General features: G+C 36.6%; 1 protein-coding gene and 1 long non-coding RNA gene across 6 annotated transcripts in view; one reads left to right on the top strand and one right to left on the bottom strand.

The window, feature by feature from the left end:
• LOC311440068 overlaps positions 1-20,146 on the bottom strand; it is a 599,898-nt gene that overhangs the window by 24,807 nt on the left and 554,945 nt on the right. For 2 of the 3 annotated variants that reach the window (XR_014695191.1, XR_014695192.1), the window contains one exon: positions 11,499-11,592. This is a non-coding gene — a long non-coding RNA (uncharacterized lncRNA). Of the gene's footprint in view, positions 1-5,476; positions 9,411-11,498; positions 11,593-20,146 lie in introns of those variants that run through there. The other variant, XR_014695193.1, reaches the window with a different exon arrangement.
• The window catches only part of CTNNA3 (catenin alpha 3), a 468,549-nt gene that overhangs the window by 444,334 nt on the left and 4,069 nt on the right, over positions 1-20,146 (top strand). For all 3 annotated transcript variants that reach the window (XM_084526473.1, XM_084526472.1, XM_084526474.1), the window contains 2 exons: positions 5,170-5,275; positions 11,460-11,594. In XM_084526473.1, coding sequence (XP_084382599.1) covers positions 5,170-5,275; positions 11,460-11,594 — 241 coding nt within the window. The remainder of the gene's footprint in view (positions 1-5,169; positions 5,276-11,459; positions 11,595-20,146) is intronic.

Raw genomic sequence — 20,146 nt, 5'->3', positions numbered from 1 at the left:
GGCTTATTATTCGCCCTTTTATTTTCAACACTACTTTAGCCACAGTTGTATTATCATTGTGCACAGGTCTGGGAAAAGAGAAAAGTAAAAGTTGGCCTTCTACCCATTTAACTCAAAGGAAAAGTCAGGACTTTTGAGCTGTTTCTATGTTTAGTGTGACTCCTAACTTATTTTATTTTTTTTTGTCAAAACCTCTTCTAGCAGTTTCCCATCTCTTGCAGTGATTTTTGTCTAGGCCATATATTCTTTAGGTAGTTCATGAAAACGTAACAAGAGACAATTTCAGAAGCCTAAATGAACTAAAAATACATGGTATTTATCTTTCCCATCTTCCTAGAGGCTATAAAATCTTGTTTTACATGGGGGCTGACAATATTTGTCCTAGAAGTCATGTTGATGGTTGCTCATTTCTTTGTTTTAGTCAGCATGCTTTGAAATTGATTATGAATTGATAGTGTTTATTGGCATTCACCAGATACCTTTTTGAACAGAGACATTTCCACAGAAATTCTCAAGGGCAGCACTCCATCATGGTCTGTGAGTGACTTATGCACACTTAATTTAATAAAAACAAGTCAGAGCCATACCAGCCCACATTACACTCATTTACAAATACAGTATTTGCTACACACACGTCTACCAAAAAAGTCTACGCTTTTGGACCTCCTCTCCTTTTTGAATCTCTGAGGAAAAGAAAAAAAAAAAGAGGAAAGAGAAACTTCTGTCTTCATAAACTCATCTGAATTTCTAGAACGCTAGAATGGTTAGTAATAACTATGTTGTGTTTGCAGTTCCTGGATTTCCTGACCCATTCATGGGTACCCACAAGGCAAGTATTGTTTTAAATCTTAATTCCCTCCCTTGCAAAAGCTACACAATACTATTTAATTCAAGGAGTTTACAGTCCTTTTCCTCAAACCTATTAGTACTTCTTCACATTGTCCTTTTCTCATTTGGCTGTGCTTTTACTTGTATTGCATTTGTTTTGTTAATGAGTGGAAATGCTTCAGCTACTACATCTGTAAATGCTGAGTGTGTCTTTAGTCAGTTATGCTAGCAGGTTTCCTAGCAAGAATATTTTTCTCCTAATTTTCCAAACCTGTAAAATGAGACTGGGCTACATGGCAAGTGAAAACAGAATTTTCCTTCCTCCCCTACCCAGAGCCTTAATAAAATGGCAAGGGGGATTCACCTGTACTATCTACTGTTATGTTCACCCTAACCTAATTTCTTGAGGAACTCTACCAAGTCCTCTTCAGGTATAAGTGATAAAGATGTGCAGCCAGTAGTAAAAGGTTTATTTGTTTATAACCTTGACTGTTTAATGCATAGTTCTATAGTTTTGAATGAACACTCAGAACTGCAAAAATTTAATCTGAAACGGTGCACCCTGAAGTGGGAGGGAGACAAAGTCCAATGTATTGTGAAGCAGCTACAGTTACATCCTTCTTCTGTGGGGTTTAGGCTTTGTCTTCAGTTGGGATCTGTACGTAGAAACACTTTCAGTCATTCCTTACCAGTAAAGAAAAGGAAAACAGTGATAAAAGATTCTGAAAATATTGGTAGAGGAGTTGTATATTCTAGTTCTAAGATGAGCAGTCGCATAGGCTCTGAGAGTTTTACTTCCTTTTAGCCTGTCACATGAGAGCCACATTAGCTATGAGTATTACATTAGATGTATGCTAGGAGTTTGTTTCTTGAGACTGGCTAGTCAGTAGGACTCGTTAACTCTGATGAAGGGGAAACAAAACATTTGCTGAGGTGAGTACAGTGAGTAGAGGTAAGCCACTGAACTTTCCTCAGAGACAGAAGACTGCGATGGCAAAGGCTTTTCAGTTAGAGGTAAAAGTTGGAATTAAGAGAGTATTTTTGATAATTACTTTTCAGTGAAAAATTGCAGTGTAAAGGAAGAAAGTAAGTTGTCACTGATAACTGATGCCTGCTAAGCACTGGAGTTACAACAGTGTGCAGGCACTGCACTGTGATGGACTGACTGCAGATACACTGTTCATCATGGCTTGGAGCAAGAACGAAAGGCTTAGGTCTCTCCATCACAAAATCCCTCAGTGTCAGAGCAATTAATAAGTTCTAGGCTTTCTTTTTCTTAGCTTTCAAGAGACAGTTCTGTGAAGCTTTTCCCTCCTACAACTTTGTTGAGATACTCTCAGCTGACTTAATTGCTCAGAATCCAAATACATTCCCTCTAGTTAGACTTACCTAGATACTGCTCTTAATTTATTTATTGTCTTTTCCCAGTCCCCTCCTCGCTGGCTAGAAAACTGATTTAAGTGACATAGTAACAAGCCATCACTACCTTGAGGGTGTATAATTGCTCGTAAATATAGTCCTTTCTGTCTTATCTTTGTTTTCATAGCCTTGAACATGTTATAAACTTACCTAGCTAATAAAGCTTTAGTGCTTGTAAATAGTGCTGCGTGAGGAAAACAGATGGGTTAGATCTTCCACTGAATGAATCAAAATGAGTCATTTGGAGTCCACTGTAGACTATCAACCCAGTAAAATGATTGGGATGTGTGAGATCAAGCTTGGCTCTGAATGTTACAGAGACTGGAAGCAAGGGAAAAATAGTAAGATAATGCTGATTAAAAAAGTTCCTGAACACTACAACAAACAAATCCGAATTTCTCTCATAGAAGAGGGAAAAGATGGAAAATACATTCACTTTTCTCTTTGACGAGATTTTTTTTGGCACCATTGACCAGCAGACAGTACGTAGTGGGAATTACATTTTTAATCCTTCTCTAAGCAGCTGCTGTAGGTGAATGAGCTAAGGTAATCATCACAAGCATCTATGTGGAAGTCTGTATCTATGCTAATTTGTTTATTTTTAACAACTGGACTAGCACCACAGTAGTCTCACAGATTAGGAGGGATGATTCACTATCTTCTGGAGGATAATCCTGGACTACATTTGTAGAAGGAAGGGGAGCTTGATACAAGACATGGAGAGGGCACCAAGTCAAGTATCTTAAAAGACAGAGATGGATAGCTCATTGAAACAGGTTCCCAAGGAAAGTGTATTTTCATACTTCAAAGTTGATAGGCAAAATGCAAGGACATTTAAAACCGGTAGGAATCTACTGACTGGACAAAAAATAAAACAACAAACAATGTGCTTTAGCATCTCTAACCTCTGGAGTCGGGTAGTTAATCTAAACTAAAAGGTAAGTTGTCACTGTTAGTCCCACTCTCCTTTCCCCGCTTCATCAGTTCTGGGTTATGTTCCCTTTTTGTGTAGTTTGACTGGTAAGACTGGACTGTAACTTCTCAGAATGGTTTCTGGACCACTTACATTATTCGTACAGCACCAAAAGGACTTGCCAAGAACAATTTAACAGTGGCCTCTGGAAGTAACCACAGGGGAAATAACAGTGAAAACCTAATCAGTGGACTGAAATGTTGGGAAAGTTCAGTATGCAATTTAAGTATTCAGTTGTGCAACTAACCATCAAAAGGTAAAATTTAGGAAAGGCAAATGGTGAAATGGTGAGATTTGGTGAAATCTGGTGAAATTTCAAGTACCTGACCTGTAAACATGTGATTTGCATCTGAAATTTCATCTCCCAAATGCAGTATAAACTAAGTATAAACTATAAACTAAGCAATTCACTAAGTAGGTTTTCCATGGCAAGAAGATGCCTTTCTGCAGTAAAGTAACATGCATCCTATCCAGTTCCATTTTTTTTTTCTGGATGTGGGCTTCAACAAAAAAGAAGGAACAGAGTTGATAACCCATCTGACCCCTGATATTTATTACCTGTGGCATCTTGTATGCACTTGACACATCCTATTCTGTTAGGGGTGTTGCATTTTAGCTACATTCATGTCATAAGCATTAGAAGAAAATAAGCATATATGATAAAATCAATTACAAGCAAACAAAAGCAATAAAATAAAGACACAAAATAAATTTGCAAAATTCATTTACAAAGAATGTTTTTGTCTTCCCCCTCCCCCTAGCCAAAGACTGTATTTAAGAAGAGTTTAACCATGTTGTCATCACTTTTTACTGAATGTTTGTATAACTAAATACAGTAATTTTTTTAGCATATTAATGCCTTTGGTTAATCAGTTTTTACTGAAATGGCTTGTTTTGTTTATATGATGCCATACTGACTTCAAAGAAAAGGGTCTCCTCATCTGAGCAAACAAGTTTGGTAATTTTCCATGCTGCCCACTTCCTTTGTCCATTGCAGATCTTGTAAATTGCCATGAAGCCTTCAGGAATTAAGTGTTCACATAATAAAACTAAAAATCTTCCTATCAAAAAGGCTGAAGTGCAGAGCTGAATTTAGCAAGGTGCTCGCTTTATATGCATCAAGCACAGCAAGTGCTGATTTTAGTTGAGCTGAAGTATTACTTCAGCACTGAAGAAACTACCGCACAAGGGAATATGAAGATAATGGTTGTCAATACTAGCTACCTTATGCATTTAGTTTCTTCTCAAGGTTCCAGAAATACTTCATTTTAAGTCTTTTGCCTGAAGAAAAAGGTGGTTTTTTGACAACCTGTTCACAAAAACTTAACAGTTTTCCTCAATTGTTCTGAAATTACTTGGAAGTGGTTTGAGAAAACAGCATATCCAAATTGCAGAGGAGTATTTGTCAGTTTTCATTGCAGCCCTGTCCATATTTCCATTCATGCTTGAGTACACCAATTAAATAAAATAAAAACAACCTAGGTTTTCAGACCAAACGTCCACAATGAGGCTCAGAATATATCACTGCAATGTACTTTCTTTTTGTACTGACTAGAAAAGAGATTATTAGAAAAACGCTAGAAGTGAAATGAACATAAAAATCATAAAACTACAGGATAGCTACAGCAAACAGCATAAGGCTTCTCTGCACTAAAACTTAACCACTTCCTTCTTAGGATTATCTGTACATGACATAATGGGACTGGGCTCGAAAATCCCTGTTCTTAGGATTTAGTTTGCATTGTGCTTCTAGTATGAGACAAACTGTGACATTTTTCTGGTACTTACACAGTTGATGCCAAGCAGTGTAAACTTGTGGGACATGAAAACTAAACAGTTGTATGGATTCATTACTTTGATTCAATTGAGTTCTTCTGTGCCTAATTTGCATGGCTATGATTTATTCTCAGTTTTTGAATAACGCAATAAAGGCTTTGTTTCATTTGAAGGGGTAGAGGACCATTGAAGAACACATCTGATGTAATTAATGCAGCAAAAATGATTTCAGAGTCAGGATCAAGGATGGATGTCTTAGCACGGCTGATTGCCAATCAGGTAGGTTATTTATTTAGCAGTGCATTAACCTTTGTCACAGATTAATACGTCCACAGAAGCTCCAATACCTGAGAAGGTCACTTACAGAAATAGTAATGACATTTTTAGATCTACCTGTCTAATTTTCCTTTTTATTCTCACTTTTCGGAATTGACGGATACATCACAGCAACAACAAAAACCTATGACACCACCTGAAAAATCAGAAGAAGATCTATGTAAATCCATAAGCACGGTGATCTTCCTGGCTAGGATGGCAGCATGCTACCTTAATACATTAATAACACCAAACAATTAATCACACGCAATCCACTTTCCTAAGTAAGGTAGGTAGTACTAGGACCAGACTGTGCCAGTAGAACCATGTGAAATTTTAGTCTGCAACTATTAAGCCATTTAGTTACCTAGTCTTTTGTGACTGGCTTTTAGGTCCAGAGTAGTATGGTATAGTCAGTCTTTCACACCCACTCTTCCCCTCACTTTTATTTTCATAGATAAAACTTACTTTTCTAACATGCATGAAGAAGGATTTTTTTTTCTTTTTCTGTTATATGACTCTGAAATCCAAATAACATGAGACAAAATTTCTATTATTGGTCTATACAGTTGTGAGCTGATTTGTGGAAAAAAAATAGGTAAAATGTCCTCATTTCTGATCTTGACAGGTGCTCTTCCATACAGCGTATCTTTTTCAAGTGCACTGCCTCCTTTACAGATTCAGTTTTTAACGTTTAAAAACTGAAATTAAAAATCTGTAATCTTTACTGGATGTATTACAGAAAATAATGTGGTATCAAAGCTAAAGATTAATGTATTACAATCTTACTCCTTTTACAATATGGTGAATTCTTACTGGAATATTTCTTACCTAAAATTACCTAAAACTTTCTTCTTGTATTTTTACTGTGACTCCAGACTAGAAACATGAACGAGTTAGCATGAGGAAAAACCATTATAGCACATAACCACTGTGTACCTTCCAAAGTGCCAGGAAATGTGAAGTTCAAGTTGTTTTAACCCTTTACTGAATTCACTCAAATAACCTCTATTTATTCTAGGTCAGAGCTTGCACACAGTTGATAACCCATCTGACCCCTGATGGCATAATCAGTTACAGGTGTTGCATTTTGGCTAAATTTATGTCATAAGCATTAGAAGCAAATAAGCATATATGATAATGTATATATTTTAAAAAACAACAACAACAACAAAGACACGAATCAAAAAAGCCCTTGTAAGGATATGAGTGAACCAGGCCATCTCTATTCAGTAAGTTCAATACCTCTGTGTTGCACACAACTACAATCACTACTGTACATGCATCAAACTTAGTAAAAAAAGAAGAAAAAAAAAAAAAAAAAAAAAAGAATCTTGACCTTACGCCTCCTATTGCAAGATGTACAATATGATCCTCTCATTCCTCTGATGGCTAGAAATCTTTCAACTTCTATATACTCTTGTTCTTACGCCAAATCATCCTTTATCTCACTGAGATTTTTTCTTAACTGTGTCATTGTGCTTTTTAAATCTCCATGGCATTTGTAAACACTAACAATTCTTCACTCAACTGTTATTCGACCTAGTCATTACTTTAGCTAGTAAAATAGTATATTATTTAACCTAGTTGTTATTTTACGTCTGCCCTGCTCTCTTGGTGTCCTAAAAGAAAAGAAACATCACATTCCCTGTGGGCTAACTAATAGTTGTTCAAACTGAAGGACCCTTTCAAGAATTTGCTGTCTAGACTAGAACATAAGTTTTGATGAAATTTAGTGATTGCCTTTCTCCAACACATTAAAATATACTAACATATTTTGCTAAAAATAGGTTAGTAACATTTAATTTGTGTGATTTTTTTGATGTCATGTAAAATGGGTTTGTACTATTTGCTTCAAAAGAGAAGAGTAACAGCTGCTGGTTCTACCATTTTTCAAGTATATGTTCTAAGATAAATGTCCTTGCATTCTTCACACATACTTTTTCTGACACTTCTTCACCACCTGTTATTGAACTTAGGCTACCCTAAATCATTTCAATTATTTGTCAGCAATTCTGATACTATCTCTATTACCTTACTGTTCACAGTCGTCCCAGGATTTTATGCCTTTACAGTTACCAGGACCGTAGTAACGTATGATGAGTATTTTCAGTATTCAAAGTGACGTACAAGGAAGAAAAGCAAAACCTGCTTTATTTCTTCTACCTAGCTTCAGACCTAAGCAAGACTTTGAAATAAGCAATCACTGCATAATGAAGAATTGTATCTCTTTGACCTTTTCTTGCTCATAAAACATTTTCAAACAAATTATTTTGGTTCACACTCCATGTAATTTCAGAGACTCAAATTCAGGAACTGTGGAATTACATAGTTCATACAGTTTTCCTATTAGGGAAAAAAAATCAAACTCTATTTGCAATATTTTATATAAATCATCAGGTGCAAGAGCACCCATCTGTTAGACTGTTTTTCACTTATGATTTTTATAAATTCCTGTGTTGAAAAGATAGGGACACAGTGCAGTACAATTAGCAAATTTCAGTCCATATTCAAATCACTTAAAGATGACTCAGAGTTAACAACTGTGAACATAGTCCCAGTTAGGCATCAACATCAACCTAGGCACATCAATCAGAAGGATATTGATGATAAAATTAAACAATGTTTCAACTCCACTGTCAATTTTGTGACCTGAAAGCCTGAAGAATATAAGGCAGTACATCCCATTTTTAATGAAATACACTGCAGATTAAGGATTTTTACTAAACGATGCCTCCATAACTATTTGTTTTGCAGCAGGAAGTGCTGGTCTGTCATGGAGCCCAGTAAGAAAGGCAGTCAGACCATGAGGTACCATTTACAATGCTGTTTACCACCACTGTTAGGAGATAACAGCAATCTTGTCGCTTCATATAGTGGGAACCCAAGGTGGCGCAGCCCCAGATGGGCCTCTGATCCACATGCAGCATTCTGGGCAAACACTGTCCATACAAGAGATTTCCTCCATTTTCATTTCAGCTATTCATGGGATTTTCTTAAAGAAAAGCAACTCCACTCATTATCTCCAATATCAAACAAAAAGGATGGTCACATTTCGCTGCAGTCCTACAGGCAAGGATATGCACATGCCCTTACCACCAGTACAAGGAGGGAACTGCTGCAGGCTCCTCCACTGCAAACATCTGGCCAAGCGTATGCTGTGGCCAAGGGATTTCTGCAGCACAACCCAGGCCTGAAGGCCTTGTGATACGTGCAGCACAGCACTTGCCTGATTAGCTTCACTGATAAATGGATCTCTAACTACTCAATGTATAGTGGTCTTCTAGTCAGGATTAATAAATACATCAATGCAAGAAAATGTTGATTACTTTATTTCTGGAAGTGTAGGGATCGATACAAAACAGTGTTTTCTTTTACTACCAAGCAAGTGTTGCTTGTACCCAGTGTTTCTGAGCACTATGCAGAGGGTTCCTCATGGAACATCCTCTTCACAGAGTACATTTCTTTCTAACATCTCTTTATAGTTGGTTGGGATATGCTATAATGCTATAATTCATAATTGTACTTTATCCTGCATAAGGTAATACAAAATGTTATCTTTAACCCCAGACATACCACATCCCTATGTTGGTTCCTGGTTTGATTTTATCTAGTAAAGTTTCATGGGTAAAGTACATAAAAATGGGCATGCTGGGTCAGACCATAGGTTGATTTAGGTCCATACCCTGTTGCTGACAGTAGTGACTAGATACAGAACTCTGTGAGATGACGGTACATATTTCATGATACTTCCACAATATGGTCTTCCAACTTCCTGTAACCATTAATGAATTTACTTACCAAAACACATTTTTGGTACATTTGATAGCTTTGATATTCCTTGTATTTATTTTTTTGTTATTTTTTCCAGTGACTTTTTTTAACCGATGTACGATTCTCATTATTATCATTCTGCAGCAGAGGTTTCTGCAATTAACACAGTGTGAAGAACTATCTCTTGTTTTGACTGCAGGCGAGTTACTGTTATTGGCCTTCTGGTTTTGTATTAGAAGAGAGAATACTGATCTTCATTAAAATCTTTTCTGTACTTTACCTGTTCTCTTCTGTGCCAGACAGGGGAACAATGCACCATACATACCTGCGCAGGGCAGTAAAACTGCAGTTATACCACAGATTTATGAAATGTAATTATGCAGCTGAACACACCTTTTTTACCCTAGTATTTGCTTTTTTGAGTGCTACTGAGCACTCAACCAATATTCTCCAGACCAGAGGTCCAGAACGCTGGACCAGAATTATTTCAACCTAAAGGTATCCTTCTTAAGTGGCAGTTTCCCTATCTTTGAGGCATATCATCTTCAGCATTCCCAAAACATTACACATTTCTTCTACAAATGCATACAAGGCAGATAGCAAATGTGACTGTCATGCCAATATTATTATATAAATAATCCTGTCAATATTATTGTATGAAGTTAAAACATTGTCTCTGAACTTCTGTAATTGACACTGTCACTACTTGAAGTGGAAGAATGAGATACTGATCAGCATCTGCCCATCTCTAGAGTTTTTCCAGTGGGGAAAAGAGAAAAGTAAACTGGGGAGAAGAAAGAATAGAAAAGCAAGCAAACATCTCTTAGCAGGAAACACACTGATAGTATAGCTTTGATAGTTAAAAGAGGTTACAACTGCATTTGACTGGAAGGACAGATTTCTATGAAGTAGTTTCAGGAGTAAAAAATGAGTATTCAGGTTTTCTGAACAGCCACAGAGATATCAGTATTTGCATACTGAGACCACATTGAAAAATGGGGCACGTCAATAAAGAGGAGATGTTAAGACACCCTTCCTTCCATTTTTCTCCTAAACTATGCCAAAGTACAAAATATGTTTTACTAATGGATCCAGAAGAACACAAGGTAAGGATACATATTTAATGCATATTAATTACTTTAAAATTGTTCAGGTTAATTTGTTACTCCTTGCTGCCATTTCTAAATCTAGAACATCAACTTTTTTGCTTATCTAAGCATTCCAATGCTAAGCGCAGAGTCCTGAAGAACAGAGGATTACCAGAACCCCCATTTTAAGCAAGTATCAGATTTCTTCAGCAAAGCCAGTAATTTAAGTGAAGTACTTCATGAAGTAGAATTAGCTTTTTTTTCCGTTTTTTAAATTTGTTAGATTTAAACCATTACTCTCAGTCACTGTTCCATAAACACAAAGGTCTAGCTTCATGAAACAATAGATGAATGTTGCCTCTGCAATGAGCTAGGACCATACATTCTTTCTTAACATATAAAACTTAATTTCCTATCGAATTAAAATGGCCATGTTTCCAATACAAACTACAGCATACAAAGGCTAAAAACACATCTTTGAGGAACTTGTAAGAATCAATTTCTCATTTCTCATGCTTACTTCACAGTTTTGGTAGCACACTCAGGGCTCGCCATTCACCTGTAAGATATCTTTATTTTGCCAGAGCAATGAACAGCTTTAGAACAAACACATGAGGTCTTAGTGTGACCAGCTTCTTAGTCACAGAGCAGCATTTCCCCTCCAGGTATTTTTGGTGTTCACATAAGTGAATATAGAAAGATGTTCTTTTTTATAAACTATTCAAGTAAGTGAGTCAGCTTATTCAGTTCATTCTTATTTTCATGTTCCCTCTGATACAGAAGATCTGCTATCAAGCTAAATTCACTAAATGGAACACAAAAATGTAGATCATTATTAGAAGATAAAGTATTATTTTGTATAAATGTTAACACTGCTCTTGCGTTTGTGTGTTTATATTTGCCGACGTAGATATTACTGTTACTGTAGGTATCTTCTTAAAAATAAGTCAAAGTCTCCTAGGAATTGAAAGAAAAGTAATTATCCATGTATTAAGGAATTTGATCAGTGATGTTTCTGAGGTAAGCTCTGCGATGTTCAAGTGAATATAGGGAAGTTAGGGATAGATCTGAATGATTTTAGGGATATGGTTTAGTGGAGGGCTGTTAGCGTTAGGTTGGAGGTTGGACTCGATGACCTTGAGGTCTCTTCCAACCTAGAAAATTCTGTGATTCTGTGATTCTGTGATTTGAGTAATTCCTCGACGAAGCAATAATGTGATGTCTGAGATGAATTTTTTGAATCAGCCACTGCGTATATGATTTATTGTTCATTCCTTTATCTTCAGTGTCCAGACCAATCATGTAAACAGGACTTGTTGGCTTACCTGGAACAGATCAAGCTATACTCCCATCAGCTCAAAATCTGCAGTCAAGTTAAAGCAGAAATCCAGAATCTAGGTGGAGAGCTCATCATGTCTGCTGTAAGTAGAAAAATGGTATAAATTACTATTCATCAAAATAAAATCTGTCATATTTGCATTGTCCTTTCCTGTGCTTATCTTCTAGTATAGTCATGAATTTCTTCTTTTATTTGCTTTTTTTCTTTTTACACTCTCTTTACACAGAGAATCTAAGAAAGTGAAGCATAAGCCTGGTGACTTAAAAGGCAGAGCAATCATTTGTGGATTTCTTTTTTCCTTTTAGATTCTTAAAAGGTATTATTCTTCACTATTGTTCTGAAATACTTTGTTTATAAGAACTGTAAGGTCTTCGTGATAGTGGATTTTAGTTTAGTTTAGTTTCACATACATGGAATATGCACAGGTGTGTATCAGCATACACGAAAAGAAATCTCCAGAGCTGTACTTCCCATTCAGAACAAAATGCTGAGGGGAATTACTGACTACCTGCTGTGACATGCAGGAGACGGTACCTCCCTGCAGAACTAAAGAAAATTAAGAGCAAAGGTGACTTGATCGTTGAATACATTTCTTGATTTGCCGTATTGTGAACTAAATAACATCAGACGTGGAAAAAATGTAGCTTATGATTTTATGGAAGTTCTGTGCACTTGCTCTCAGCAAAAGCATAATTGTAAGTGTTTACACAGAAGCAGCGAGGTTCCTATCCCTGGAGATATTTAAGAGATGTGCAGACCTGGCACTTCAGTACATGGTACAGTGGTGGACATGGTAGCATTAGGTTCATGGTTACACTTATGATCCTAATAGTGTTTTCCAATCTATATATGCTATCACTATTGTAACTACATATTCTTTGATTATTAGTGGTATTATCTGTGGCATATAGGATTATGATATCCAGACATAAAGAAATGATAAAAAAGAGTTACAGAAATAGCTTCCCATACCACTCTTACCTTTTAATACTTTCCTCCTAATGAAAACTTCACACATCCACAGTCCTGAAGTATATACATGTATCAGAAGAACAATCAGTATGTTCGTAAAAAAAAGCAGACGGAACCCACCATTGCCAATATGAGACTTTGAAATACCAACGTTTTATAGCAATATTTTGTTGGATGTTTTACAGTCAGTGGAGATTGCTGGTTGGTATCAAAATTTAAATGTCTAGGCTTAAAATTGTGTGTTTTTTCTCACTGGTCTAAACACCTGTTACTGGGAAGGTATTCATGATGGGCTGTGCTCATCTATCTTTCCTCAACTAAAATTGTAATTCTATGAAAACAAAACCAAAGCAAACTGTGCTGATGGTTTTCCTAGAAGGCTAGTTCTAATACGTAACTAAATGAGCTATTTATACATATTACTTCAAAGAAGATAAAGTGGCTGCTAGGACTAAGAATAAAAGAATTAAAAACATACGTTTTATAGAAAGTGATATGGTATTGCTGATCACTGAATTGCTTTTTCTTTGTCAAAGCTGGAAAAAATTCTGTCTTTGAAAGTCCACATGGGGCCTTGGTTTAGAATTTGACTATGTGAGTTAGCTTGGCTTGGAAAAAGTAGAAGGAGAAGGTATTGCAGAAAGTAGAACAGAAGGTGACAATGTATATCTTCTCCATTGATCTCTCTCTCTCAGACACACACAAAGATTTGGGAGTACAGTTAGGAAAATGCTGTAGAAAATATGCAGACAGAACATCTCTTCCCTTACTGTCTGCCAAGTATCTGCTCAGGCAGCTGAATTCCACCCTTCTAGCCAATTTCTTATGGCTTATGTAACACTGCTAAATCTTGATGTTTTGTTCACATATAATCAAAGTTATTTTATAAAAGCAAAGTTAGTTTTTTTTTTTTTAAGGTCAGAACTATAGCTGGATTAGGATTGTGTTCTCCCATCTGATCTTCTCTCATCTATTTATGCTAATAAAATAAGAACCAGAAAGAGAAACATCAGGCATGATTAAGAAAAAAGAGGGCAGGCCTTTGCAAGTAGAGTTCTTGTTAAGTACAGAATTCATGAATCTTGAATCTTGAATGTCTTGAATGATACTACCCTTCCCCTGGTGAAGATCTGTTACAGGAAAACATGTATTAGGAAGGATATTGGACAGGAAACATGTAAAGGTTGCTACTCTTTGGCTTTCACTGGTTGCCTGCAATTTCTCATTTCTGTACCCATGCACATACATGGGTAAGACTGAACTACTTTATTCATTGCCATCCCTCAGCTGTGTCTTAAGTATAACAAGAGTATTACGTATATGAAAAAGTTTATTTTAATCCACATACACCTCATAATTGTTCATTCTCTGTTGTATCTTCTTTCTTCTACCTGCTTTTTATCTGTGTCCCTGTAACCTTGTCCTTGTCTTTCCTGTAACTCCTTTGAGAATCTCCCCTTGAACGTTTCCCGTATGAAATTAATACCTTCCCGTATCAATAGTGTAGGTTGAAGAGGACAGTTGTCCTGGGACAACCATGAATGATTTGTAAATCCTGACTGTTTGCCTGCCTTCCTCAGTTAGTGGCTTTTTGACTTCAGGCCATATAAGCTTAGAGTTTCTTACTACATTCAGTTATGCCGCCACATGCCATTCCCTGTGCCCTTCCCTGAGCCCAGTGTCTTCATTCCAGACGGTAGCTCAGTAGGTGTTCTAAGCCCCACTTACCATGGTTGTAAAAGGGAACGCATACAGAAGAATAGCGGGGGATATACGTTCATTCACTTCAGTTTTTCCATTCATTAAAAATTCCTTTATCAGTATTTAATCTTTCATGCTCACAAAAAATATTTCTATGTATGAAGTACTTCTACACATTAAGTACTTAGCATGCTGACAGCATACTTGTTTCAACAATGGATTAAAAAACAGAATTATATAATGGGGCATAAAATCAACATATGAAAGCGTCTCTATCTGTAACTCCTGACAAACAATTCCTTTTTGTGCTATTTTAAGACATGTTTCTTGTGTTTCATTTTATCCTCTTTGGCCAGGGAGATCCTGCAGGTCAAAAGGAAGTCTTTTAGTCTTATAAAGAAAAAAATCTAGAAGGAAGTTCTCAGAGTTACAGTAATTACTAGAAAATTCCTACAGTAATTCACAGAAATTCCTAGCTAGCATAGAAAAGATCTCTCTCATGTTAGCGAGCCTTACCTGTGCACTAAAGGCTATTTCACTGCTTTTTCTGAAAATAGTCTCTTTTATCTCGGAACTTTCCTGTTGTCTCAAGTACCAGACTTATTTAAACACTTACATAAGTCTACTTTGGTGCTCAATACAGTTGCTGTCATGCTTCAGACTTCATACATAAAGGCTAGATTTAAAAATCTGTTTCACTTCCTTAGTTACCATGCCAGTTACATTTCCTGCAAGACTTTCCTATAAACATGTTTTCAGCTTTGAAGGCTGACAGTGAAAACCATGGAGCCAAGACCACAGCTAGCATGTAGTGAAGTACAAGATAGGATATGTGTAGCTGCTACCACAGCCTTTACAATTCTTGGATAACCATGCCCCAGGAAAATAATGTCTGAGGCAACATGCAAGGACTGTGGCAGCTGGCAGGCTGCTCAGTGCTTCAGTGCTTTTTTTTTTTTTTTTTTTTTTAAACAGTTGGAGGATTTTAGCTACTGCTAGAAGCCACCAGCAAGAGCTGGCATTTTGCCTGTTTAAGAGCTGCTTCTTTAGCAGGGGATGAGATGGGGAGCAGTGCACTGCAGTTGCTCTTAGGGTTCCTGTTTTGGTTTGTTTCTCCCTCCTAAAGAAAAGAATTGGAGAAGGCAGAATGTCTTCCCTGTAGGCCCAAAGAATGGGAACAAAGGGCTTAGTAACAAACTGGCAGTCATTTTGAAATACTGACCACTGAAACAGCCAACTGGATTTAATATAGGTGGACCATTTGTTCCACTGATGAGAGCAATGCTGTCCTGCCGGTACTGCTGCGTGACCTTCAATGAAAAAACTGCTCATCTATGTTGCTTCATGTCCATAGCTACTGTTCTGACAGAACTGATGCCTGTGTGTGCTAGAGGCACAGCTGCTGCTCCTTGTTCAGCCAGTTTGTTTCTCCTCACTATTATTTCTCCATGTCATTAGGAACTGTCAGTTCAGTTTCTTTCAACTAATAATGGTGAAGGGCTGCTTAGAGGGCCTTAACCCATGCATACGATTACACAGCATTTGAATCTGACAGTAATAAAACATCACATTTTCTAAAAGTTGACTTCAGTCACTAAGAGTTGGATTATTATTTTAAAATTTTCTTTTACTGAGAGCTGTAAAAAATGTTTGCCTATTTTTTTTTTTTAATACAATAACACTGTATCTTCCCCTGCATGTGCCTAGTGTATGGTTGTAAGTGTGAATACATAAAAATCCTCTGGCCTTTGGAAGCATAAAAAAGGAATATGGTTCTTACTTACTTAGGGTCAGCTCAGTTACTACTGCTTTCTGAAGTCCATCTACCTAGAAGAACTAGTTTACAGAAGGAAGAAAGTACATAATAGCAACGTACAACACAGGTAGCTTTTCCTTAAAATAACTACTTTGTGTATGAGTAAAATCAGGGCATAGATTATCGTTCATACACTCAGTATGTTTTCAAAACAAGCACCTTAAACTAAACCATTGGTCTCCAATTCTTTGCAAACTAATCCAAGTGAAGAAGACAGCTAGTGAAGAATTTAAATTAAACCATACTATTCTCTTTTTCTCAAGGACCATTTTTTCAATGATCAGACATCTGTTTTTTTAAAACCCTCCTTTAAGTGAAAGTGGCAGAACTTTGAAGGGACTTGGTTAGCTACCCATACAAGTGTTATGTTCCGTTATGGTGCATCAGGGAAATGGTCTTATGGTTCTTCAGTAAGTTGTTTATCTTTTAACTCTGACACAGGGCCTGGTCTAATTATAGGACTCAATTTCAGTTCTTCAAATCCTACATAGATTCAAGTAATGGTTAGTTGTTTTCCTGATTATATTCAATTTCTCCACCTGAAAAATAGGTAAAAAGCAGTAACCCCCAAATATCCTTGCGGTCTGTTAATGTAATTACTAGGTACACAGACATATAGATAACCTATAGAATAGCCATATTTTTACAATAATTAAGCTTATTGAGAAATAAACACCCCTAGATTGCCCACTCACACAATAAAGCAGATTTCCCTAGAGCAGTTCCACAAAGTCTGATACTCCAAGGGGAGAGTGTGGCAAGACAGAGGTGAGCCAAAGATAGGCTTACTGGGGAAGAAGGATCAGTTTTTAATAAAAGCAAAGAAAAATCACAACAGAAAGTCTCCCTTTGGCTTATTATGTAGCCATTTATTTTGTATGGGGACTAAATCTACGGTGAATGTCATCTGGCAGGTACATTAAGAAACATGGCAACTAATGAAGTGCTTCCAACTCTTGACCTTTGCCTGTGCTTTCTAGAACCCCCCACCTTCTTGTGCCACTTTTAAACTAAAACCTTAATTTTTTGTTAAATGGAATTATCACTGCTCTGTGTGGAAAAAAAAAAAAGTTGAAATGTAAACATCCTCAGTTCAAAAAATAAGATAACTGCTGTTAAAATCCTGGCTCTGGGAAAGGAAAACTCCAATGTCTTCAATGTTTGGGATTCCACTCTTAACAGTTTACCTGTTTGTTTTGATTCAGATGTTTACATTTAGAGTTTTTATTCCACTCTTTAAGGAGATGAATACAAATTGGTTAAAACACTATTTTATATAGCAGCATCACTGAAAGAACTATAAATTAACAGAAAATCTTATAAATAAGGGAGAAAAAACTAGAAGTGTACCATAGTAAGTTTTCTTACCTTAGTCTCTCAACAGCTCGCTATTCCTTAAAAGGTAGATTTCATGTTATTTTTAGAAATCATCAAATTCAGTCCTTCTTTGATTAATCTAACAAAATTTGCTTCAAACACATTTAAGTCAAATAGTTCAATTCAGATATGTTTTTAATAGCTGACCTTGATTCCAAAAGATTTTTAAGTTCTGACTTCAAATACTGAATAGGTTGTGTATTTGATACTTAATTATTGATTAAAGTGTAGTTAAACTGTAAATAAGACTTGGCAGATTGCAAGCAGCCAATTGATAAATCCGTGCTTTAGTACTACAATTTTATTTCCTTTAAAAAAATTGTTCCCAGGAGATGAATAAAAAGTATTGCTGTTAGAACCAAATGTGGTTCTAACAGACCTGCTTATTATGTGTCAAGAAATGCTTTGTGAGTATTAGCCTGCATTGTTTGCCGCTTCTTTATGTCAATGAGACAGCATCTGCTAGTCTATGCAAAGAATATGAACAGGAGAATGACGTATTTACCTGCTCTAAGAATAAGGAAATTCTGTATTCTTCTAACTAACAGAAACAACTAATACTGACACATCACAAGGCAAGCATCGCTTTCTTAGTATACAGGAAAACACTTCAACACAAAAGTACCTTTACATTTTAAGTCATGAATCTGTTTAGCATTGAGAACATTACATAAAAATAATCCTATTGGTTATTATATTACACTCTTTATATAAATGGATTGCTACTACTCCCAAGACACTAAATTGTTTTCCAAATAACGAGAAATACAATGCATGTAAACAATTAAAAGTACCAAGTTCCAAATTACTGGCTTTGTTACTCAATGAAGAATTTGCCTACAAGAATTCTGACTTTGAATGCTTTTCAGCCAGATGGGCCATTGACCGTGCTTGTGTACTGTGCCACGATTCTGGGAAAAGGCAGGGCACATCCTTTCATATATGCAACAGCAACGCAAGTGCTGGAGACAATAGCTCATGCCAGCCTGAGTGCTACTAGTCTGATTTTTGTTGGTACTGTTTTGTTTTTTTTTGGTTTTTTAAATTACTACCTTCAGTTCTGTATCCTCTGTATGTCACCATAATGTGAAGTTACTGTAGTTAGAGAATCATTCTGTCTCCTCAGTGAAGTAGCAGTAAAGAGATACCACTTGCCGACAGGAGATGACATTTTAACGAGGGAAGATACGGTAAGGGACACTTTTCCCAAATCCTTTCAGGAATTACTGTTTTGACTGACACAGTGAGACCTGCAAAACGTGGAAGCTGGAACACTGTGTCTTCATGGGAAGTGCAGAAAGAGCAAAAGTGAGAGTTGGGCAAAAATAAGACAACCTTTGTTTGTGGCTGGTTTCTTTGTTTTGCTAGTGAATCTTTATACACCACTTGCTGCAGACTGAAAACTTTGCAGCTATGTGTCTCTAAATAAGATGAACTTAAATGCTCAATTAATATTTTATCGCTCTTTCAATTATGCCAAGTTTCATTTCATTGGTTTTCCTAGATAGGACACCTGGAAGAACCTGCTGAATATTTGAGATAAAAGCATCCAAGCGAAGACAGTACTTGAATACATTCAGTTTATAGAATAATAGATTTACATCAAACTCAGTAATGTTACTGGTATTGAAGTATAAAAACAGCTGCTCTCTAGAAAGAATCGACAACAACAACAAAATGCATAGCCTCATACTTACTATCTGTAGCTTCAAGAACATATCCTAAAACCTTCTCCAAAATTGTGAATGTGGTTCAGAAATACCAGTACGCTTTTGCCTCACAATACTCACATTTTCTGTATTTAACCAAGGATATTGTAAGACACATCCAAGAACACCGAGGGGAAGAAGAAACTAAGACAACACAAATAGTGTGAATATCCTAAAGGATAGCATTAAGTAAATTACATTAAGTAAGTTACCCTACATTTCATTGCCTATTCAGAGATGCCAAGGGCATCATAAAATAAATGAACATTTCTGCCCATCCTGACATAACATTCCCACCTCCACCATACCCACATCCACCTCTGCTATGGCAAATGCAGCACAAACACTGATTTAAACATCCTTAGTGGTAGTTATGTATTCTGCATTTTACCTGGGAGGCATACCAAACCTATGTTTTAAGATTTTATTTTAGGTATCTGCATCTCAGGGCATCTTCTGTAGATCTTAAGTAATACGGCAGAGCTTCAGTTCCTATGGCATGGCAAGGGGGCAGTGGAATTCAGGCAGTTCAGTTTGGTGGAGCTGGACAGTTGAGTTTATAATTCAGAGTCCTCAATTTTGGCATTTAAAATGCCTGAGTTGATAGGTTTCTGCTCCAGTGAGCGTGTGTCAAGCTATGAGCAGCCTGATATGCTCATACATGAAGCAGAAATGTCACATCTAATTGACATTACACCCTCTTCAAAATTAGATAACTGTAAAGCATATTTTATTTACTTAATAATAGATATATCATTATGGTTTAAGAAATAGAAATAACTTTCTTCTTGATCGCAGTGGTGCACAATGGCATGATGAAGAAGCTGTGGACTGTTAAGAGCCCATGGCTATTTTGTTGAAAGGACCCACAGAAGCCAGAGTGAAGTGGTAACTATTCACTGCCCATAGGAGAGAAAAGCCTGTAAGCTCTAACTGCCACCTAGAAGGATTCTACTTCATTTGACATACTTTACAGTATAAGCCAGGGTTACAATAACTGGATGGTTTGGGGTGCAATGTTGATGCCCAGCCTAGATGCTGGTACACATTTCTTCTAGA

Source organism: Aythya ferina (assembly GCF_964211825.1).
Source record: "Aythya ferina genome assembly, chromosome: 7".
NCBI lineage: Eukaryota > Metazoa > Chordata > Aves > Anseriformes > Anatidae > Aythya > Aythya ferina.
Note: the sequence above shows the minus strand (reverse complement) of the source record. Positions and strands in the feature narration are given on the sequence as shown.